This window comes from Xiphophorus maculatus, unplaced genomic scaffold, assembly GCF_002775205.1.
Source record: "Xiphophorus maculatus strain JP 163 A unplaced genomic scaffold, X_maculatus-5.0-male Unplaced_Scaffold_BN000185F, whole genome shotgun sequence".
NCBI classification, from domain to species: Eukaryota; Metazoa; Chordata; class Actinopteri; order Cyprinodontiformes; family Poeciliidae; genus Xiphophorus; species Xiphophorus maculatus.
Window position 1 is genome coordinate 4,626 of NW_019369781.1, and position 24,350 is coordinate 28,975.

At 37.9% G+C, this 24,350-nt stretch overlaps 1 protein-coding gene across 1 annotated transcript in view; it reads left to right on the forward strand.

Moving 5' to 3' along the window:
* Positions 1 to 257: 257 nt before the first annotated feature.
* LOC111607913 (ribonuclease 3-like) overlaps positions 258 to 24,350 on the forward strand; it is a gene marked incomplete at both ends in the record, with an annotated part of 48,652 nt that continues 24,559 nt past the window's right edge. The window contains 6 exons of the mRNA XM_023330090.1: positions 258 to 365; positions 12,425 to 12,563; positions 15,389 to 15,449; positions 15,655 to 15,714; positions 21,374 to 21,473; positions 23,669 to 23,771. Coding sequence (XP_023185858.1) covers positions 258 to 365; positions 12,425 to 12,563; positions 15,389 to 15,449; positions 15,655 to 15,714; positions 21,374 to 21,473; positions 23,669 to 23,771 — 571 coding nt within the window. The remainder of the gene's footprint in view (positions 366 to 12,424; positions 12,564 to 15,388; positions 15,450 to 15,654; positions 15,715 to 21,373; positions 21,474 to 23,668; positions 23,772 to 24,350) is intronic.

The following is a 24,350-nucleotide window of genomic DNA, read 5'->3' on the forward strand; positions in this document are numbered from 1 at the left end:
AGCGTGTCAGGCTGTCAGCGAGGGCTTCGATTCCACTGCTGCCCTGTCCAAATGTGAATTTCCTTTCCCGTCCTCTTGTCATTCCTTCTCACACTCCAGCAATTGGCTTTTTGATTATTTCATCTCTCTGTTGCAGAGCCCCTCTTAATAAATAATGGCCAGCTGATTGATTTCTCCCCTCGCTCTCTTCACTCTCCTTTCATAAGAGACATGATCTCACCTGGGTGTTTTTCTCCCCCATTTCTGTCATCCCGCAGCACGCCATGATGCTCCCGGTTCTCACCCATCACATCCGATACCACCAGTGCCTGATGCACCTGGACAAGCTAATCGGCTACGTCTTCAAGGACCGCTGCCTCCTGCAGGTGAGATGCAACTCTGTCAGACACTGCTGCATTATTTACGGGTCTCCTACAATTAGGGATGTACCGATATGAAAATTTTGACCAATATGTATTTCTCTACCTTTTTGACATCTTTGGAAATAAAAACAACCAGAAACAATGTGGAAATAAATCACTGATTGATTTCAGCCCAGTTTTATTTATCGGGCTGATACCAATATGTTGAAAAAATTACTAATATTGACCTATAGAAATGTTGTTATATTAGGCATCTCTACCTATTATGCTTCCTTGAACTGATTAGGATAGCATTATGGGCTAAACAAAACATGCTTGTTACATTTTTCATTCCTTACAGAGTGAGCTGTTTTAGGGTCTCTGTCACTTTAAATCCAAGTAAGCTGCTGCTGGCCACGTCCCTCAATTCAACGTTTACATTCACACATGAAAATGGCTGCAAACAGATGCGCAATTATGCAACCGTACTTCTTTGAAAAGCAGAAGTGGAGCCTCCTACACAGCCAACAAGAATGCAATAAGTGGTTTCTGGATGGCAGGTCAACAACAATACTCTTGTCTTTTTCCAGCAGCCATTGTACAGAGCACTCAGCAGTAAAACCAGCTGACCAAACGGGCTGGAACTCAGCTGAGCTTGTTTGTTGAATCACACTGCGCTGTTACCAATCTGGAGGTTTTTGAAACGGCCCATTTTCTAGACACCAAAACCCAATAACTTATTGCCAAAAACTGTCAGGGTGCTGTTGTTTTTTTTAAACACATGGATTGGTTTTAGAATCAGTTGAGACTAAAATGGAAGTACAAAAATGCTCATAAACGGTAAAATTAGCTGACCAAATGTGCTGGAACTCTGCTGGTGTTGCTACGTAACGGGTATAACTCTGCCGGGGTTGCTAGGTAACGGGCGTAACTCTGCTGGGGTTGCTAGGTGATAAGAAAGTGCCTTCTGATTTGTGCCGCTACCATCTGAAGGTTTTTGGAACAGCTCATTTTTCAGACACCAATAAACTCGAACTTGCTGCCAAAAAGCTGCTAGTTTTTTTATATAAAGCCTTTGGGCTTTTTTTAAAGCAGTAGAAACCCAAGTGGAAGCATAAAAACATGCAATTTGTGCATAAAAGATCCCCTTTAAAGTAGTGCTACTCTTACTTGAGTACAACTTTTAGCGTACTCTACCCACCTCTGCTGATCACTATCATGATGAATAAGGCCTTTTGGCAGGAAAAATCTAGAAACCAGGCTTGTGCTGGAGCTTGTTATGAGGAGCATTCCCTCATTACTGCAGCCTCTGCAGGGATTGTCGAGGAGGAAACGGGGTTTCAGGAGTCAGCTGGGCGAACGCACACCGACACCGACTCACTGTGACTGGCCTGAGTTTGTTTCCCGGCTCCCTGACTAGCAGTGACAGTAGTCAGGAGGACAACAACAAGCCCTCCTCCGTAATGCCAGCTCTCCCCTGTCAGGTGTGTGTACACACACACCAGCCCGGCTCACCTCTCCCCGGCTGCCTGCAGCAGTATTGAAGAGCTGTCATAAGCTGATACATTAGAAATCAATGTGTTGTAGGCTGTACATAGTTAAAGAGGGGGAAGGATGCAATAGGACTCGCTCCGGGCTCGCTACTTCTCCGGCCGCATCGATCAGCGATCGGCTTCTTTGTCGTTGGCATAACGACGACCTGTCTCTTACGAGTGCTGGAAAATAAACAGCGTTGTCCTCTTTTGTAAATGAGTCCCGCCTCCCTTGGTTCTCATTCAGCCAAACAGAAACTAAGAAGCGATCATTTGGACACAGCAGCTCGCGTCGCGGCCTCAGTGCGACGTGAGCTGCCACTTCCTATCACAATGATATCCACAGAGGTGTTAATACCGGCTCACTGGTGTTTGTTTTTGTTTGTGTGTGTTGGCTTGTCAGAAATTCACCTGAAGGTGCGGCTGAAATGACCCGAACAGAGAACCATCATCAACACACACACTGCTGCACATGGCAGGAGCCAGCCTGCTCAGATTACTATTATTATTATTATTATTGTTACTATAACAAACTCTCATTTAATTATTAGAAAACTGGTATTACCTGTTAAATTATTATTAAAATATTATTAAAAATACTAAAAGTAAATTTATTGTAAAATCATGCAAAAAATATTAAAATACTATTAAATATAAAAATAAAATTATAATTTGTTAAAATATTTTACATAATTTCTAATTATCAAATTATTGTTATAAACACCATGCGAAAATATTATTTTTAAAAATGTGACAAAATATTAAACATTCATATAAAACAAATTATTATTACTCTAAAAATACTAGTTTCAAATTATTAAAAATAATAATATTATAAATTTTTTATAATAATTATACTATTATTATTAATATATTTATATATATTGATAAATATAATAATAATAGTTTTATTAATATTAATTGGTACTATTATTGCTAATATTAGTAATATGTTTTTACTAATATTAATATTTGTATAATATGATTGTTTTCTTATTAATATGATAAAAAATAGCATTATATTATAAAAATATAAAAAAATACATGAAAAAATTACATTTTAAAAAAATTATCAAAATAATATGAAAATAAAAATAGGATAATGTAGTGCCGTAATTTGCAGACAGCTGACATAAACTGCTTCTGGGAGGTAAAAAATACATTTCATATTATTTCGAAAGGCTAATAAACGAAGGACATTACGTCTATAACTTCAGTTTGTTTTAGTTTTATAAATACACCATATAGTTCTAGTTGTAGTTTTCTCCATTAATTACAGTTTTTACTTATTCCCAAAACAAAAATGTTTTTAGTTTTTATTTAGTTAGTTTTATCTAACTAAAAGCATTTGTGCTTTTAGCTCATGCTATGCCACTGTTGGCTCAGACGAGGCATGTTTGGTTCATTATGAACCAGAATAAGCCGCCAACTTTCCCTGCAGTGTGAAGCAGGAATCTGCACACGTCTTGTCCTTGGAGAGAAACCTTTTGGTCTGACTCGGTCCAGTCGCTCTTTACTTCCATGTAAACACAGAGCCGGGTCCTCTGGGGTCCGCTGGGTTCTGAGGGAATGTTCTCCCAGGGTGAGCTGCTGATGAAAGGTGGCGGAGAGGCTTCACTGCTGCTGCAGGCCTCAGTCCCTGGGATGAATAAAGGGAAGGGGTCACAAGGTCGCCAGAGAACCGGGAGCCGAAGACAGTTGGGGAGAGAAGATGTTGTCTTTTTCCCAGTGGAAAAGAAAGGGAAAAGCAGAAATGTGGATTTATTCCCTGGAGATTGAGATGTGAAGAAGTGGTTTCTCAATAAAGAACCAAATATTTATCAAGCACAAATGATTTTTATGCAATGGTGGAAACAAACCTATCGTCTAGATAGATTCAGACGGAGCGGCGGCGGCGCTCGCTCCCAAACGAGTCAGGTTTCACATCCTCCGTCACTTCTCATTTAGCTCCACTCCGAGGGGCCGACCGCCTTTAATGAGATGGATGTTTTTCACTGACAGTCTACTCATTAAACACGAGGGAATCTAGTACCACTCTTTGATTGCATTACAAATGAATTGTGGTTTGATACGAGCGCTTGTGTGCTTGGAATTAATCTGCCTCCAATGGGCTGTAATGTGCGGGTGGAAACCTTTCAAACTGCTGCTGAATTCCTCCTGAAAACCCTAAAAAGGTATAAAAGTATTCCCTTAAATTCTGCCTTTCAGTCACCAGAAGCCCGACAAGTTGCTGTGCGGAGAAACGGATAAATCTCACCGCTTCTTGTATCATACGTTAAGGGAAACCATGATTGTGTAATCGAAATGCAATAGAACAAACTGACATTTGAAGGTTTTTATTGAATATGTTTCCATACTGAAAATATCCAGTTCTTCCCTGTCGTATCGATACACACATGTACCAAACAAATACAGGGTGTGTTGGGAAAATTAAGGTTGTTTTTACAGCTACAGTGAAAAAAAAGAGCTGAACCAAACCAAAACGTTAGGTCAAAGTTCGGATCATTCAACAGAAAAAGGTATGTAGCTTGTTCTGCTAAACTGAATTAGTCACCTAAAAAGTCAAGCTGAATGTAAATGTCACTGGTACCAGAGAAAAAAACCAGTGAAAGTCCAATCCAGGAACATGTAGCACCCATCCAGCCCAAACTCCGCAGTATAAACATATTTTATTTCCAAATACAGACGCAATCTTAATTTAACAATATAATAAAACAACATAAATCATCTATCTTGACCCAAAACTCTTTTTACATCCACAAGAGTCCAGATAATGTAATCCAATAAAATATATGGTTCACAACAACAAGCCAACATAATTTACCAGTGGAAATCTGTGAAATGTTCAAGTTTTTCTCAACAATTTCTGAGATTCATCTCAAAATTTTGGATTTCTTTATAGAGAAATTGTAACTCTTCAAACTCAGAAATTTTCTTATTTTTTCTAGAACATTTCTGAGACTTATCTCAAGAGACTTATCTCTAAAGTCTTTTCTAGAAAAAAAAAAACTTTTCAAACTCAAAAATGTTCTTGTTTTTTCTAGAAAATTTCTGAGTTCTCAAAATTTTGGAGTTTTTCTGGCAAATGTCCACATTTCAAACTCAGAAATTTTCATTTTTGCAAATTTCTGACTTTAATCTCAAAATTTTAGTTTTTGGTGAAAATGAACTTTTTTGTTTTTCTGTGTTGTTTTTTATTTAATGCAGCGTTGCAGTTCCCCCATTGAAAGAACGTTTTCACTCTTCCATTCTGTGGAAATGAAAGATCACGGGGGAAAATCCCGTCGGCTGGATGGGTCTGTCCAGAATCAATCCATGTTCTCTGCAGATTCTCTCTAATGCTGAATAAAAGCTTACCTGTACATCAAGCAGCTGTTATATAATCACTATAACACGCCGGCTGTCTGTGAGCTCATTTACCTCTTCGGGAATCAATACACCTGATGAAGTAGAGAATAACCCAACGATCCTGTAGTGAAATATGCAGCCTGGCAGAGTAGGAGCACTCGAAGATTCCCTCCGCCCGGCTGCAGAGCAGCAACACCTCTTTGAAGCTCCTCTTCTGAGAGCCTCCCTGTTAAACATTTAACATTTAAAGCTGGGGAGGGCTGTAGGCTTCTGGAGCTGGAGAGGCATGCATTCATCCCCAAGTCCCTCACATCCACCGAACCATCATAATCCCACCCAACCCCTGTTGCTCTACTGCCATTCTTCACTTTTGACCCATGCTGACAGAATGAGAGGCATCGCAGAGGTCCTCAATTATTTAAGCGTACAAGTCCTCGGCCTGAGCTCTGATGCTGCATGCTTTTGTTTGTGAGCCCCATGCATGTGTGCTCTGTGTACCGCGGCATTTTGTTTGTTTTCTGATCCGTCTGCTGGCATGTGGTAGAAGTGTCCCTGTGTTTGAAGTGCAGCTGCCCTCAACAGCCCTGTCGGCTTTTATTATCTGCTCAAGTTTACGAGCTTCTATCGCGTGAATCTTAATAAACTCCATTGATTCATTGCAAGTTGAGTTAATTAATTATGTTGTTTTCACACCTGATTGTCCGGTAGACTTTGTTCAATTTGGGACCAAAACTGCAACATTTGTTGCATTTTCAGCTGCAGTGGTTCTTTTTCTCACTGCACTATGTCCAATGAATCAAACACTTTGAAAAACCTGTCCCCCTCCTCGCCTGTGGGGGAGCTACACCAAGAACCTCTGAAGGAAACAACACAAAAACCTCAGAAGACACTGAGTGCAACTTCCTTCTTAAAGAAAAGCAAATGAAAATGGAGTGGCATCAGATTTTAGCAGTTGTAAGATTTCTCTTTTGTCTTTGGTAAAAATACACAAGCCATTTCTCTTTGACCTTTCCATTTATTTTGGTTGTGTTTATCCAGAATGCACTGTACTATAGTCCACTTCCTGCTTTTGGAGAGGTTTCCTGTCTGTTTGGTGTTCACATTTAGTCACCGTCATAAAATGTAATCTTTTTTAACCAAAAGTTGATTTATATTTTTCATGTGTCATATACTTTGGTGCACTTTTAAAAATGCCAAATAAATAAACTTCACATTGAAATTTAGGCGCCAAAAAAAACTTAGGCCATTATTTTAGAAAGGTGACAATTTGAATTTGAACCTTCCAGAGTTCACTTCTTCCATACAGACATAGATTTTTGGTGGACAAGATTTTGACAAATGAACCGGACTTTCTAATCAAACAAACTGGAGTTGGACTAAAGCGGACTGAAGTTCGAGCAGCGACAATAAACAGCCAAAACAACCAGTTTGTTTGGTTGTTTGATGGTTGGTGAGTCGAAACCCCAAACTTCTGTCTTTCAGATCCAAAGTCTAATAATAACATGACAAACCAGAATCGGGCTGATTTGCTTCTGTGTTATATAAACTAATATTTTACTCTTTAAATAAAGTGAGGTTTGCCTTGAACTTTCTGTCCTACTGCTGGTTTCTGAGAACAGAGTTTTTTCCTGTTTTTGCTGCAGGCATTTGAGCAGCTGCTGATCACTAGACTTAAATCACCGCCACTCCATAAGCATTACGTGCACAGGCATATTTGCCAATATCAATCAGCTAAAAATCTACCATTGTTGTTAGTTGCAATGCTCAAACAGCAGCTGGTTTGTTTACCCAGCTCTGTACTTGAGACTGTGCAGTAGGCAGTCATTGACACGTCTGGCATCTCACAATGGGAGAGTGGAGATTGAAAGACGCAGCTTTAAGTGTAAAACTTTTAACACCGGGCTGGAAATTGGTAGATTTCTGCTTGTGTCACGTCAGACTTGGTTCACAAAAAAAAACACAATCGCTTTTAAATTTGTCATTTCTCTGTTTAAACGCTACAAAGCTGAAGGCCTCTTGAGTAACTATAAATATTGAAAGCTCTCTGTTAGAGTTTTACATATATATCTCATTGGAGCCTGAAATTGATTTGAAGTTGGCTGAAAGGAGACAAGCATTTTGAAACGCAAGCCCAGGGGGGGAAAGAAGTCTGAATTTCTTCTATTTTCTCTTTTTTGGGGGATGAGATTAACATTCTGCTAATGTAAGATTGATAAAGGCTCAACATATCCTACTGAGTCCTATCTTTCTCCTTTTTCTTTCCCCCTCGGCGTGTTTGAGATATTCCGCAACGGCAAGTCTTTCTAGGCACAGCAGTTTTTTTCCCCCACCTTCCTCCTCAAACAAAGCTGAAAATTGACTCGTGTGTTACCCTCAGGGATATATTACCTGAAATTCCAGCATTTTTACTGACTTATGAAAATGTAAGCCATTACTTTTTACACAAACAGCTTCCAATATTACAAAGAAGAAGCTCTCGCTCCTCATTTCCTTGGAACAGTTGCTGACCCATCATTGCTTGCTCTCTTTGGTACGGCACAAAAGTCCTAGTGTAAGCATTAAATCTAGTTAAAGAAAAGTACAAGTGAAAGACATACAGAACTGTGAAGTAACTACATGTTAGGCCTAACATCGTCTTAGAAGTGTTGGCTTGCAAATTGTTCTGTGAAGGGATGAGTTAAGAGATTTCTGCAGTTGGGAAGAGACTAATCTGTTATCATTTGATAACTTAAGCTTTGTGTAACCACAAATAAAAATTTCAGCAGTGTGTTCCTACTGACTAGAAAATTGTTTTATTTTTGTTTGATGGTTTTTTTATTTGCAAAGTTACCATAAAATTGACTTTTATTCATCTATGTCATTGATTCTTGACATTATTGCCTGAAAAACACTTCTAGAGTGTTTGGGTGTCTGATAATTTTTTAGGATTTGACTACTTTTTGGTTCTATCCATTAATTTATGCATCCATCCGATCATCCATCCGTTCATCCATCTGTTAGTCGTCTCTGTTCAGCCAGTTTTTTTTACAGGTTTAATACTTAACGCCTGTCGAAATATAGCAGTTGATTTATTTAACTTCAGTTCACAATAAACAAAATAAACTTTACAACAAACTAACTTAAACTTTTCAAGCCGGGTTATTTCAAAGCATAATAAGCTTTTTTATTTACACTTTGTAAATAGACTCAAAATAGACTCAGAGAAAAGGTATGGAGTTTTTATATTGCAACAAATTATTTATATGTCTGACTTAAGATGAGAATTGATGCATCAAATTCTATTCAATTAAAAAATACTTTGATTCCACAGAGAAATTAAATGATAAATTATAAATTGTTGGGAAATTCTGTGCAATTGGCAACAAAAAGTGGTCAGACTAGATGATCATGTTTTGAACTTATCAGTTTCATAACCCCAAATGACTTTTTAAACCTTTATATTTTTTATTTTAATATCTAGTATTTAGTAAAACAGAAGATTTCCCAGCCTTGAGCCATGGGGCTCCCCTATCCATCCATTATCTTTTGATATCTTGAGAAAATTTCTAAAGAAATCACTTTAGTTAATATTTTCCTGCTTAATATACTAACTATATTTGACTACATCTTGTATACATGAAGCATTAGTATACTGCTAAAGTATTTGTTATACTGCTTACTTTATTATTTAATAGTTGTGGAGGTTTTGAATGTTGATGCTTTAGAGATTGAGAAAGAACGCACCGTTTATGCGAACCAGTTTGAAAGCTGTCCTTGTCTTGTGATTCATAACTATTAGTCTCATTGGAAGGACAAATTGAAAGATGACCTCAGATTTGCTGTCTTGGAGCTGTAACTGTAATGCATTTTGCAGTTTATAGAATTGGCAAACAGCCTTGAGCTTTCTCCAGCATTTGGCCATCTGTGATAAAGAATTAAAGATGCTTACAGATGGAGCGGGGTAGAGATGCATTTTGTTGAAGGAAGAAAAGAAACAAGCAAATGAAATATAAGTCAGTACAAGACTGGAGGGTTTTTTTATTTCCATCTACCCAACCATTTTTCCTCAAAGAAAATTCCCATCTTGATCATGTACCCTTACTTACCCTTATTAGATGAAAATTCCCACCCAGCCTTACAACATAAATCCAAAGTGTTATGTTATAAGGTTGTGGGTTGGTTTTACCCAACCCACGAAAAAACAAACCCATCTTCTCAAAAAACTATTTTATTGGTTGGTCTGATCTATGCAACCAAAAAGTAATAGATCAGAAACCAATCTTGTCCACCCAACCAGGCAAAAGCCAATCCCATAAACCTACAAAACCATAAACAACAGTCAACCAAACACCAACCCCATCCCAACGCCACACAGAAAAACCAAAAACTTCCCACCAAAACAAATTTCATCCCTCCAAAACAGAAAAACGATCTCATTCCACCAAAAACCAATCCCTTCCTACCAAAACCTACTCACATTGCACTAAAAACCAATTCCATTTATTCACAAAACCAAAAACCACAATTGAACAAAAACCTAGCAGATTCTCACACTGATCCTAAAATCTCATCTTTCTAGTCAAAATACAATCTTGAACAAAGATTGGGTCAACCAACATCAAAAACTGAAATACTCCCTTACTCCTCTACAATACTGTAACATCTACACTCTAAAATCAAATCCAAAGCCACCAACCAGGCCACCAAATCAAAAATAAACTCTAAATCCAACCAGTTTGCTTTATTAGTGTACTACTCCTTTCACATAGAGCGTCTTCTTTTCTTAATGTCTAAACACGATACAGGAAAAAAAATGCAAACATGCGTTTTCAGTGTTCCTCTTTCCTGCCACAAAAGCAGACAAGTTATCTACTTTCAGCTTCCACGTCATTATGACTCCCCACAACTTTATTTTCTGCAAAAGACAAGATTTGGGGTCACAATTTAAATTTGAGGAATACTGATGACTGTGAACATGCCTTCAGTTTCTCGATCTTTGACCCGTCTGTCAAGTAGTCAGTGAGTCCGACACCTGTGACTTTATCCGTCAGGATTTTCTCGGGCTTCTGTTTTACCAATGGTAGGTAAAACACTGGGGAAATAAACTACCAATTCCTTATAGTCGTTGTTATTTTAGATCAGATTGGGATCTCTTTTTCTCGCTCTCCATGTCGGCTACGCTACACATGGACTGTGTAGCGTAGTCCATGTGTAAAAATTCTTAAAATTAAAGGCAACATTGCGTCTTTTTAGAAGTTAAGCTGACATTGCAGGATGTGAAAGTTGGACTCCATAATGAAGTGCTGCTGATGCCTCATTTCTCAATAGCTTAACCCTGGAATGACCTTTGTTAGAGGCATAACAGTAGCAGGTTTACTCCAACAACCAAATTCGTTTCTGTACTCGCATCACGAGTGCAAAGCACGTTGAGATGCCGTTACCTTAGAGGATGACTGCTGAATGGTTAATGCCAAGAACACTGTAAGGAGAAAACTGGTGAAACAACCTTAGAAGAAAGAAGCAGTGGTGCTGCTCACTGAAAATGGAAAACATAACTTACAGCAAGTGAAAACTTCAATACCTCAAAAGAAAATCAAACTGCAAAATCTTAAAGTTATTACAAAGTTCCTCTTCAGAAATTAAAAAATCCAGGGTGGCACCCAGTATCTTAACGTTCCTGATTGGTACATGTGGACGAAGGTACGTCCAACTCGTTGCAGGAATGTTGGCGTCTCTTCGGGGATTTTGTTTTCTATATGGGGGACCTCCTTGGATTCTTCTGCCACCCTGGATTGTATATTTTCCGTCTTTAGTTTTAATGCCTCAATTTCTCTCTTAAGCTCTCTGTTTTCTGTTTGACGCCACTTTAGTTGTTTAGATTTTTCATTTAATAAATTATCAAAATCCTTGTTTAATTCAATCTCTGTCTGTTTCAGTTGTGCATTTCGCTTTACAATTGCGTCATGTTTCCATCTGAGCTTGTAGATTTTCTCTCTTTCTTTGTCCAGGTCTGAGTTCAATGATCTAATCTTGTCCTTGTAGAATTCATTGATGTTATTAAGAACATTCTGCTCAGCTTGGTAGTTGTCTGCATTGTTAGAATTTAGCTGTTCTAGTTTTCTCCTGAGTTTTTCAACTGTCTTTTGAAGCTGCGCCTGTTCTTCTTGCAGCTTCCTAAATCTCTTCTCCAAACTTTTGGTCGACAATAAATTCTTTCCTTCCATTGTAACTTTTCTTTCGAACCTTAAACTGCAAATGAATTTCTCTGTGGAATCTGAGAATACAAAGACAGTCGCCTGTGATGTCACAGACAGGATGAGTGACATCACTGTTTGACATCAAAGCCACAAGAAGTCTGTTGGGTAAGGGGGGGGGGAGAGGGGGGGAATGTTTTTTTTTAAACTTTATTCGCAGACACACTGTATAACGACAGAGTTATGCCTCATTTGTTCTGCCTCAAGAAAAAGCAAATACAGATAAATATATTCAAGAAAAAGAAAAAACTAAGGGTTCATTTAAAACAATAGAGATTTCAATTGTTTTAATAGCTATTTTTTGTCTTTGATATTCTGGATATAAAACTTAACTTCATTGTAAAATGCAGCAAGTTGAGCTTTTAGTGAGGCCAAGTAAGACATCTTCCCATAACAGCATAAATTGTGCTTCTACATTGTTGTGGATAAAGTCACATGTAACTAAACAAATGTTATTACTTCAGTGTAAAAACATTAAATTAAATAATTTCTATGGCAATGCTGCCTAATGACAATGGCTATTTATAGAACTTGCTCTGCGGGCGACTGACAAGGTCCCTTGGGCCACCGGGGGCCCACGGGCCCCGTGTTGGTGACCCCTGCTTTACAGTATGCAGACATATTTTTCATTTTTTAATAAGTAGTGATAAAATTAACTGAAACTGAGTTTGAATTTTCACTGTAAGATGACCAGAAATAAATATTTTTTTTTGATCTGTCGCATAAATAACAATAAAAAAAATTGTAATTTGGAATTTAATTGAAAACAAAATAAATACAGAGATGTTAAAAACTGGTCTGAAATGAGAGCTTCTGATTCTGTTTCACACCAATTTCTATGTTTGAAATGTCTGGATCAATGTTGAGGTTTCAGATCTGCCTGAAGTGATAAACTTCTCCTGGATACTGGAAAGAAAACTTGTTAATTTGGACAAGTAGACTAAATATTTCTGCTCACGCTCTCTTTCAGCTGGCCATGACTCATCCCAGTCACCACCTCAACTTTGGCATGAATCCCGATCACGCCCGCAACTCGCTGTCCAACTGTGGCATCCGCCAACCGAAATACGGCGACAGGAAGGTCCACCACATGTACATGAGGAAAAAAGGTGGGCTTTACCTAATTTATGGTTGAAACCAAATCTACAAAATATGAAAAGATAACATTTTCTCTTTTGTCTGACAATAAATAATTAACTAGATAATTCTTATGTGTTTTAGATCATTGATAGGCAATAAAATTATCTGTATTATGAGAGAAAACCTTCTTTTAAAGTTCAGATGATTATATATATATATATATATATATATATATATATATATATATATATATATATATATATATATATATATATATATATATACACATACAGCACGGACATTGGGATGTCATTCGGACTAGAGAAGTGTGGTCGGCTGATCACAAAGAGGGGGAAGGTCATCCGCACAGAAGGGGTCTCACTCCCAGAAGGAACAATAGCAGACATAGAGGACAGTTACAAGTACCTAGGTATACCACAAGCAAATGGCAACCTCGATGAGGTCACAAGGAGAGGAGCCACAGCTAAATACCTCCAACGAATAAGGCAAGTCCTGAGAAGCCAGCTCAATGGCAAGAACAAAATCCGTGCAATAAACAGCTATGCCCTGCCAGTAATCAGATACCCTGCTGGAATAATTAGCTGGCCAAAGGAGGAGATAAAAGCCACAGATATTAAGACTAGAAAACTACTAACAATGCATGGAGGGTTCCATCCCAAATCCAGCACCCTGAGACTGTACACGAGCCGCAAGGAAGGAGGCAGAGGACTAGTGAGTGTGAGAACCACAGTCCAGGACGAAACAACTAAGATCCATAAATACATCAGGGACAAAGCCTCAACAGACAATGTGCTCAGTGAATATCTCAGACAACAGGGAACGGAGGTTGAGGTGCCAGAGATACCATCATGGCAGGACAAGCCCCTACATGGGATGTACCACCAGCAAATAACCCAAGTGGCTGATATCAGTAAATCCTACCAATGGCTGGAAAAAGCTGGACTCAAGGACAGCACAGAGGCCCTCATCCTGGCCGCCCAGGAACAGGCCCTAAACACCAGAGCAATAGAGGCCCAGATCTACCACACCAGACAAGACCCAAGGTGCAGGTTGTGCAAGGAGGCCCCTGAGACAGTCTAGCACATAACAGCAGGGTGCAAGATACTGGCAGGGAAAGCGTACATGGAACGACATAACCAAGTTGCAGGCATAGTGTACAGAAACATCTGTGCAGAATATGGACTGGAAACCCCGAGATCAAAGTGGGAAACACCCCCAAAGGTGGCGGAGAACGCCAGAGCTAAGATCCTGTGGGACTTTCAGATCCAGACAGACAAAATGGTAATGGCGAACCAACCAGACATTGTTGTAGTGGATAAACAACAGAGGAAAGCCGTTGTGGTAGATGTAGCAATACCAAGCGACTGCAACATCAGGAAAAAGGAGCACGAGAAACTAGAGAAATACCAGGGCCTCAGGGAGGAACTGGAGAGGGCCTGGAAGGTGAAGACCACAGTGGTGCCTGTGGTCATCGGGGCCCTCGGGGCAGTCACCCCCAAACTGGACCAATGGCTACAACAGATCCCAGGAACAACATCAGACATCTCAGTCCAGAAATGTGCAGTCCTTGGCACAGCCAAGATACTGCGCAGAACCCTCAAGCTCCCAGGCCTCTGGTAGAGGACCCGAGCTCAGAGGATAAGAACCACCCGCGGTGGGTGAGAAGGGAGTTAATATATATATATAGTGAAATTACTATAATTATAAATAATTTAGATATGACTGTTTAAGATGTGGCTCTATTGACCATTATACACTGCAAAAACACAAAATCCTACCAAGGATTTTGGCAAATTTTTGGTGCAAACATCTTAGTAGACTTAGTAACTATACAGCAAAATATAGAAACTTGTTTTGAGAAAATTATTTCTTAATATTGATTAAGAAGTACTAGATCCATTTGCAGATTATTTTACTTATAACAAGACACAGTGAAATAATTTGCCAGTGGAACTCATGCTTTTTCATCAATATTGAGGAATTATTTACATAAAATAAGCTTCTACATCTTGCTGAAAAGTTACTTTTAAGTCAGTTTGATCTTATTTTAAGTATACTAAAAACTAGACCAAAATATACTTTGTAAAATGTTGTGTTTTTGCAGTGCACGGTGAGTACTATGTACTTACACTGCAAATACACAAAATCTTGTCAAGTATTTTTGTCCAGTTTCTATTGCAAATATCTTAATACACTTGCATGTCACATGGGCATAATAATTTGTTTCATATTTTATTTCTTAAGTTTGTTTCATTACATTTTATTTTATTTTCTTTTTGATTGTTTTAAAGTCTGTTCGAAATAAATAAATAAATAAATAAATAAATAAATAAATAAATAAATAAGAAAAAATAACTTACAAATCACTTTTTAGCAAGAACTAGGAGCTTGTTTTAAGTCAATAATTCTTTATTATTGATTTAAAAAGGCTGAGTATTTTGCCTAAATATGACATTTTTCCAGTTTCTGCCAGTGAAAGTAGTGCTTTTTCATCAATAGTAAGGAATTGTTTAAATCAAGCTCCTATATCTTGCTTAAAAATTACTTTTAAGTTATTTTTATGTTGTTTGAAATGTTTAGAGGTATTTATACTGAAAACTCAACCAAAAATAGCTATAATGTAGTGTTTTGCAGTGTTATTTTTAATTCCACCAAATCACTAAGGATATGTATGTAATCTGCTAACTGTCAAAGGTTTAGTCAGATTTAATGTCATTCATTCAGAGGGAAAATCTTTTTTTTTTGTTTTCTGTTTTATAGTGCTTTAAGTAAATGTTTTTTTTTCTTTCCTTCTGTGATTAATAATTCCTGCCTGCGGGTCGTTTCTTTCCAGGAATCAACACACTGATTAACATCATGTCCCGTCTGGGTCAGGATGACCCGTCTCCTTCCAGGTAGGCAGCCTGCTGGCTCGTATCTGCTGGTACCATCACTGACCACAGGCGCAATCAGAGCGCCCATTTGTGTGATTAATACGCCCGGCAGGCCCGCTGACAAGAAAATTAACTCTAGCTGTGGGACGGAGGCGTACCTGAGGGGGGATGAAATGAGCTCATTGCTTCTGACTGAACCTGATCAAATCTCCGCCCTTTTCTCCAGGATCAATCACAACGAGAGGCTGGAGTTCCTGGGCGACGCTGTTGTCGAGTTCCTCACCAGGTGAGACTCTTTGATGGACGCCGGCGCTAATCGAAGCCGACTACAACGCCGTCTTTTCTCTTCCCCTTTCTTCACCTCCTCACTCTGTTTCTGTCGTCTTTCTCATTGTCTGCGTTCCTTCCTGTCTGTCACAGAGCTGCTCTTCTCCATACTTGCGCCTCATTAAGACGCTGATTCACTGGTAATTGGAACTGGGATGTTACTTGAACAGCCAGAAATTGTCAGTGACGACTTTCAATTAGCTGAGTTGTGTTGCTGACAACACAAGTCGCTACTATTAAAACAACAAATTCTACCAAGTATTTCTAGTGCAAATGTCTTAGTACACTGTAGTTAAGACAAAACTAACTTACAAGTAGTTTTAGCAAGAAATAGGAGCTTGTTTTAAGTCAATAATTCCTTAATTTTGATTTTAAAAATCGAGATTATTTCACTTTTATTAAGAAATTATTGACTGAAAACAAGCTCTTACATCTTCCTAAAAAGTTATTTATGTTAGTTTTGTCTTGTTTCAAGTAAACTAAGATATTTAGAGTACAAATTAAACCAAAAATACTTGGTAAGATTTTGTTTTTGCAGTGTAGACATTTTAATTCAAAAAGTTTGAATCTGTTTTATTGTTCAAATCTCTACATTTAAAATGCTTAATTACAGACAAAAAGAATTACACTCCAAAAACACAAAACCTTACCAAATATTTTTGCTCCATTTTTCAGTGCAAACATCTTTGTACACTTTAAATAATACAGTACTAACTTAAAAGTATTTTAGTAAGACGTAAGAGCTTATTTAAGCCAATAATTCCTTAATATTGATGACAAATGGTACAATATTACGGATTTATTGAATTAAAACAAGTTTCTATTTCTGTCTAAAAAGTTACTTGTAAGTTAGTTTTGTCTTATTTCGAGTGTATTGAGGTGTTTGCATTAGAAACTAGACAAAAATACTTGTTAGGATTTTGTGTTTGGGATTGCACAGCTGTTATTAATCTCACACTCTCCCTATAACAACACCGACTCCTTTGAGATGAGAAACTGCTGCAAAACAACAGCAGCTTTTTATCCTTACAGTGGCCAAAAAAGAGCAAATTCATAACTTAATCACTGAAACATTGAGTTCAGCACTAAAGCTATGAGTCAGTTTTTTGGGGTTTTTTTTTCCAAAGCTGCCAGACTTTCTTGTAATCTTTTGAAGTAATCTTAATTATCAGCTCTTCAAACTTCCTGCAGTTTCTCTTTCTCATTTTCCAGTACGGAACCTCTGGGACAAATTTATTTCCTTATCTATAAATTGACTGTTTTACATCGATGTTCCTTAAATTGGAGTTGGTGGAACCTGCAGAAACCCACACAAGGAGGCACTTCTTTCTAAACATTTATATATATATTAAATATTATTTTCTTGCTCCTGTTGTTACAACTTTCCTCTACAATAAAGTATTAGGGCCACACTAAAAATATATTTTTAAACAAATAAATGTGAGAATAAAGTCATAATATTACAAGAATAAAATTGTATGTGAATAAAGTTGAAATTATATGAGAATAAATTAGAAAAAATACAAGAATAAAGTCGTATTAAAATTTATTCTAGTAATATTTTGACTATTGTCATTATTTTCCCTTTCCCCTTTGGCAAAGTTTTAGGACCTCTCTAAGAAATTAAGAAAAAAATAAAACTAAAAGAATAAAGTTATAATAATACAACTTTATTCGGGTAATATTATGACTTTATTCTTGTAAAATTAAGATTTTATTCAGGTTATATTATGTCTATGTTCTAATAATATTTTTGCATTATTATGATCTTTTTCTTGTAATATTACAAATTTTCTCTTCTCATAATATTATGACTTAATTCGTTTTTTTGGAATTTCCAAATATTCTATTTTATGCTTTTATATTGTTGAGTTGTATGGATTCAATCAAAGCATAATTAAAAGATTTAATCAGTTAAGGTCAAAAATTATAATCTTCTATATTGGATTCTCAACTCCGGTGGCGTTAGTGTCTAACCTGTCAAGAACCTGACTGCATCTGTTAGATGACAATTATTTAAAATACTTCCTTCCCTCTTTTAAACATGGTGGTGGTTCAACATTTACAGCCAAAAAACCGGAGAACCGCTGATCCAGACCACTTCAGCAGAAAATACAAATATATGTGTATTTTATGCACATTTTAAAGTGTAATCAAGTTACTGTTACCATCAGTTGTTATAAAAAAGCCATATATATCAAATATTGCTTCAAAGATACTTCCTGATTTAAAGTTTTGAAATTGGGTCTCTGTCTCTTTAAAAACTCCTGCTTTTTCTGAAGCTCCGCCTTCAGGAAGTTATTCCAACATGGCTCCTCCATTAATCCCTTAATGGCGTTTTTACCAGCGATTCACTGATAAATAGCTGCTATAATCAGCTCAGCAGATCCACCAGGTGTTTGCTAATTGCTGCTGGCTAGTTTGAAGGAGCTGAGTGGGGGAGGAGCTTTACCTTTAAGGCAGAGCTAGGTTCACCCAGGCATTGTTTGAGAAATTAAAAGATTTCTCAAACATTCATGAAAGAATCAAAGCAACACTCCGGGTTTGTGTTTGATGAAGGAATATCATAAAAAAACTTACATTTTACATGATGCCGCCCCTTTAAAACAAAGTCTTTTTGCCTGGAAGAGAAACAAAGTCTTGGTATTAATTTTCTACATTCTGTATTTCCAACCTGCAGCAACACCAGATGAATTAACTGCTTCAAAAGCAGGTAAAAGCGTTTCTTTTTCCCTCTGCTCCTGGAACGAAAAGAAAAAATGTTTTTATCCAACAAAAACAGCTTCTATCACAAAAATCTAATTTGTAACCCGCGTCACCAACACTTCCACATCAGTGAGCGCCTAGGATTAAAGTCTAATAGGAGCTCATTGTGGCACACAGACTGCCGCTCTTTATGCAGCTACAAGCAGGTCAGTTAGTCTCCATTTCTCAGGATATCTGCGGGCATGTTTCAGCCTCTTCCTCCTCTCCTACCCGTCTTTGATTGTTAGTGTCTGACGAGACATGCTTGGCCTGCGCCCTGGCCCTCTGAATTATTTATCAGCCCCTTGTCCAGTTAAATGGCTACAGCAGATCCAGCCAGCTGCCTCGTGCGCGTTGCCCTTGGAGGGTCCGCGCTCCTCTGCTGTCCAGCCAAAAGAACATTTTGCACATGCGAACAGCCCCAAATGTAGCGAGGGAGTCTGTGCCGACCAGAGAGGACCTACAAGATCGGCAGATGATGTAAAAAAAATAAATCCAAGTGCAATCCTCTGAAAAAAGCTTTTTTATCTCCACATAAAATTCGTTCGTGTTCAGGTAAGATTTTGAATTAGTCATAATTATGAAAGATGAATGTCCTCAGAAGCAAACTTTGTTCATCATTTTCATGTAAAAAAGACACACAAACCTATTTTTCACAAGAATTTTCTAAAAAAGTCCAGATTTATTCAATACACTGCACAAACACAAAATATTACCAACTATTTTTGCTTCATTTCTAATGCAAATATCTTGACGTAATACAAAACTAACAAGTAACTTTTCAGCAAGATATAGAAGCTAAAATCGTCAACATCCAAGAGGGACAGCTAAATGAACATTTTTGCAAAACCACAACTTGCCTGTTTTCTTTTTTATGCACTTCAAAAACACAAAATCTTACCTAGTACTTTTGTTTAAAGTGTAAATATCTTAGTACACTTGAAATAAGACAAAACTATGTTACAAGTAATTTTTCAGCAATATTTAAGAGCTTGTTTTAAGTCAAGATTTAAAAAGTCCTAGTTTGACTAGCAGATTTTACAGATAAAAAAATACCCAAATTTTGTTTTTGTCAAAATTTGAGCACTAAAATTTGGATATTTAACTTTTTAACCAGATTAATATAAAAAATCAATCAAGTTCATTTGTATAGAAAGTTTCAGCACGGCAGTTCAAAGTGCTTTTCATAATAAACAGAAAATTTATGAAATTATAAAGAAAACACCATACAAAACAATTGAACAAACATATTTTGATAAGTTCCTTCACCCAAAGTCATACAAATCAAATATGTTGGTCAGTGTTGCTCTAACCAGGTGGATTTTTAGTCTAGATCTAAAGGAACTCAGTGTTTCGGCTCTTTTGAAGTTTTCTGGAGGTTTGTTCCAGATTTGTGGTGCATAGAAGCTGAATTCTGCATCTCCATTGGTTCAGGTTCTGGATGCAGAGCAGAACCAGAAGGCCTGAGAGATTCTGGAAGGTTGATACAACACCACCAGATCTTTTTCTTTTTTTTAAATGTCCCAATTTACTCCATACAATACAAAAATACAAAATCTTACCAAGTATTTTTGTTTTAGTTTCTATGTTGGTGCACTGGAAGTAAGACAGCCTTACTTACAAGCAACTTTTTACCAAGATATAAACTTGTTCTGGGTCAATAATTCCTTAATACTTTTTAGTACTATTTCCATTGGCTGATTTTTCAGATAAAAAGACATATTGCCTTTTTTGAGCCCTAAAGTTGAGATATTTTACTCTTTAACAAGATTAATCTAAAAATTTCCCAATTTATTCCATACACTGCAAAAACACAGTCTTACCAAGTATGTTTATTTACTTTTTAGCTCAAATATGTTAGTTCACTTGAAAAAAGACAAAACTAACTGACAAGTAACTTTTCAGCAAGTAATATTAATAAAGTAAAAGTCCCACTAACAGGTTATTTAACTTAAAAATGGCAATAATGTCTTATAAATGGAAATAAAATACCAGTGGAACTAGTACTTTTAAATAAAAAACAATATTAAGAGATTTTTACTAATAACTTTGTGTCTCCAAAGTAATTATTTTCAATTACTCCAAGTGTTTATTCCAGGTTTTCTCCCATCTCCTAACAAATGGAGCTCATTTGGGGTTTGCAAACAACGAAAACAAAAACCAAAAAAAACGGGACGCCACCTGCTTACCTCTCTTGGCGCTGATTGGAAATGACTGAAAGAAATGGCCTGTTTTAATTCAAATGAAATCAAATGACACGCAGTGATTACGGAGAGGCTGGAGCATAATGAAAATGGAACCTGCTCGCTGTAGAACCCAGCTGTGGAACCGCTCAAGCGTCCTCGGCCGTCTCTTGGACCCAAACCGGGCCTGGAAGGGAGAGGCTGCTAATCTGTGTTGTAGACTTTCATTTGGTTTTCCCGGAGAATGCAGCCGAGGTTTACTTCTTTTTTGTGCATTTTGGAATATTTCAAAAAGATTTCATTTATGTATTTACTGCGTTTGCAGTTAGTTTGAATAAAAACAGACAGTTTTCCATCATTAAATGTGAATATGCTACAAAAACACAACATTTTAAATGTTTTTGATCTAGTTTCTAGCTAATTTTCCAGACACTAAAAAACACATTAACTTATTGCCAGAAAAATCTCAGTAGGCCTGTTTTTAGAAGCAGTTGAGACCCAAATGGACGTAAAAAACTGTAAAAAATTTCAATTTTTTGATAATAGGTTTCCTTTAAAATGAGTTACCGAAACAATTTAGGCTTTTGATGGCTGGTGTAAATCACTTCCTGTGAAGGCAAAGGTTTTCGATTTGGGATCCTGGAAAAGAACAGAGATGACCATTAAAAATGAATTCCTCTTCATCCGCAGTGTCCACCTCTACTACCTGTTCCCCAGTCTGGAGGAGGGCGGTCTGGCCACCTACAGGACGGCCATCGTTCAGAACCAGCACTTAGCCATGCTGGCCAAGGTGAGCGTCTCTCTGCAGGTGGAAACTGTAACTGTCTCCCATCGTGGTGTTATGACTCAGCTGCTTTCCGAGTGCGCACAAGGCTAAGGAGTAATTTTGTCTTCCTGCCCTCCGTACTCGCGCATTTATTTATTTTTTACCCCCTCAGGTTTGTAATTGGAGTTAAAAGGTTGTTGTTTTGGAGACTTGTGCAACCAGGGTCCCTGCAGACCCCCGGAGGTCTTCCTGAATCACTCTTCAGCTCCTGTTATCACTCTTCTTCCACCCCTCCTCCTCCTTCTCTCTCGCTGGCAGCCCAGCTACACTCACTGGCACGGTTTGTAAAGAAACACAACAATAATCGTCCCGTGATGTGGAGAAACCAATTAAAAACTTCAATCTTTCATGTCGCTCCCCGCTGAATACAAAGATGCAGCCGCCCGAATCTGCATTAGCGCCGTTGTAGCAGTTTGGCTTGTTTCAATTTGCCGCTCGCGCTAAAGTGAGTGTGATACAGCGTCGAGCGCTGCCAAGTTGTTTACCAGGGCTCCTCTGAAGCCGTCTGCTCAAGAACACTCGCAATTATCTCCCAGAAAGTATCTTCAGCGAGCACCGCCACAATCCGCCACTTCACTCGCAGGGCTTAAAAGTCAGAGCGGGTTCCCTGTGAGTTGGAGTATTTGTGAATTGTGATTTAATTTGTGTGTGTGCAATCACGAGGAGTTTGGGGAGGGGGGGCTGGTACCACCAACAGTTATCAGCCGTAATTAAAAAGCACCCTGGCTGCTTTTTGTCTCTGCAGCGCCGCCAGGAAAGTCAAGTTGGGCTACTTTTCTCTTGGCTGGGAGATGACTTGCAGAAAGTTTGACTGACCTCCGTCGCTCAGCAACACAAACTCATTTAGATTACATACAATCTGTGCAGATCCGTAGCCGCTTTGCTGCTTTTCTTCTGGATTCCAGTTTCACTGCATCAGCGGTGGCTTCACAAGCTGCATTTCCATTACTAATGGAAACAATTAATTAACTTACGATTGTCAATTAATGGTTTATTACATTAAAATTTGTTCCAGCCGTTCCATTTGACCTTCTTTAAATGTTGTAGTTTGGCCGCCATCCAGCAGAGGGCGCCACTAGTCATTGAGCAAGTTGATACAGAAACAAAGATGGCGGGGGCATACCAGAACAGGAAAGAGAAACGGTCCAAACAGAGTCCTGTTTGGGATGTAAGATGCAATATTTTAGTTCCAGGTCCTTCAGTTTCATGTAGGAGCATCAACTTCTCAACCAAATGGTGCCGATGATGGATGAGATGACAAAAATGGAGTGGAAACAGAAAAAATGTAACATAACGGAAAAAAACGTGCTGTACTGTTTGATAAGTTGCGTTCAATTACATTCAGACATTTGTTCTCAATTGTCACAATACTTAGATAAAATTTAATATTTTATTCTTTTCATCTTTTATTTTTCTATTTAGCAACCTATGAGTTTTCTGTTTTGTTATTTTTTATAAATATGTCTCATTTTAATAATGTGAGAAAACCACAACTTTTAATTTTTATGCAATGCTGCTTTTTCAAACTGGTGTTAAGCAAAAAAAGAGTTTTTACTTCAGTTTCAGCATGACTGAAAAACCTATCACAAAACTTATTGAAAAACAAATTTTTTCAAAATTGTCATGTTTCCATTAAGCTAATTTCTTATTGTAATTCATTAAAACGTCTAAAATTCATGTATCTAAAATTAACTACAATTTAATCCATTTTCTCCATTTCTGCATGTGTAGAAAGGCTCTGTCTTTATTGTAACCAAGTTAGACCATGAACATAATCTTATTCTCTTACAACATGGCGTCAGTAGGAGGTCTACTGGCGTTGTGTAAAAGTAACTGACCGCTATGAGACGCTTTCAGAGTAAATGAACTGTTTCACATTTCATCTGTCATTTTTCAATGTCTGTAAGTGAGCGATTTTATTCCTGCTTCATGCCACAGCTGGACAGCACATGAGCACATCTGTCAGTGCCATGAAGTCGAACCTTTTCCAACCAGAGCAATCAACTTTTCATTTCCCTCGAGTTTTTTTTACCCTCTAATGCTCTTTTCCTTCATAAAAATCTGCAATGTTGTTTTTTTCCCCCCTCCTTCGTCCTGTGAGCTGCTAATGCTGAGGTGTCAGTGGGCAGCTTGCTGTTATGAATGCGTCTCTTTTCCAGAAGCTGGAGTTGGATCGCTTCATGCTCTACGCCCACGGACCCGACCTGTGCCGGGAGTCGGACCTTCGACATGCCATGGCCAACTGCTTTGAAGCGCTCATCGGTGAGACTCTCCTGAGATAAAAACGGAAGAAATGATTGATGACAAAGAAGTAGGGACAGATTTTGAATAAACTAAACGTTCATCTTCACTCCTAGGATTTAGGACTAAGTCTGTTTTCAGACCTGATAGTCCGGTACACTCGGTTCGATTGGAGATCAAAATTGCAACATTTGTTACATTTTCAGCTGCCTTGGTTCACTTTCACCCTGCACTGTTCGCCTCCTCGCCTGTGGGGGCGCTGCACCAAGAACCACTGAAGGAAACAACATGAAAAGCTCCGAAGAAGACAATGAACGCAACTTTCTTCTTTAAAAAATGAAAACAAAAATAAAGTAACCTCAAATTTTAGCGGTTGTATGATTTTATTTTTGGCAAAAGACAATGAGTCATTTCTCCCGCTAGCAGTACCCTTGCATATTTTTATGTTGTATTTACCCAGAATGCCATGCGCTGTAGTCCACTTCCTGCTTTTGGATTGGACTCCAGAGTGCTTGGTGTTCACACATTCATTCAAAAGGCACCAGAATTCACTTCTACTAAACCAAGACAGAGGTTTGTAGGCAGACCAGAGTTTGATTA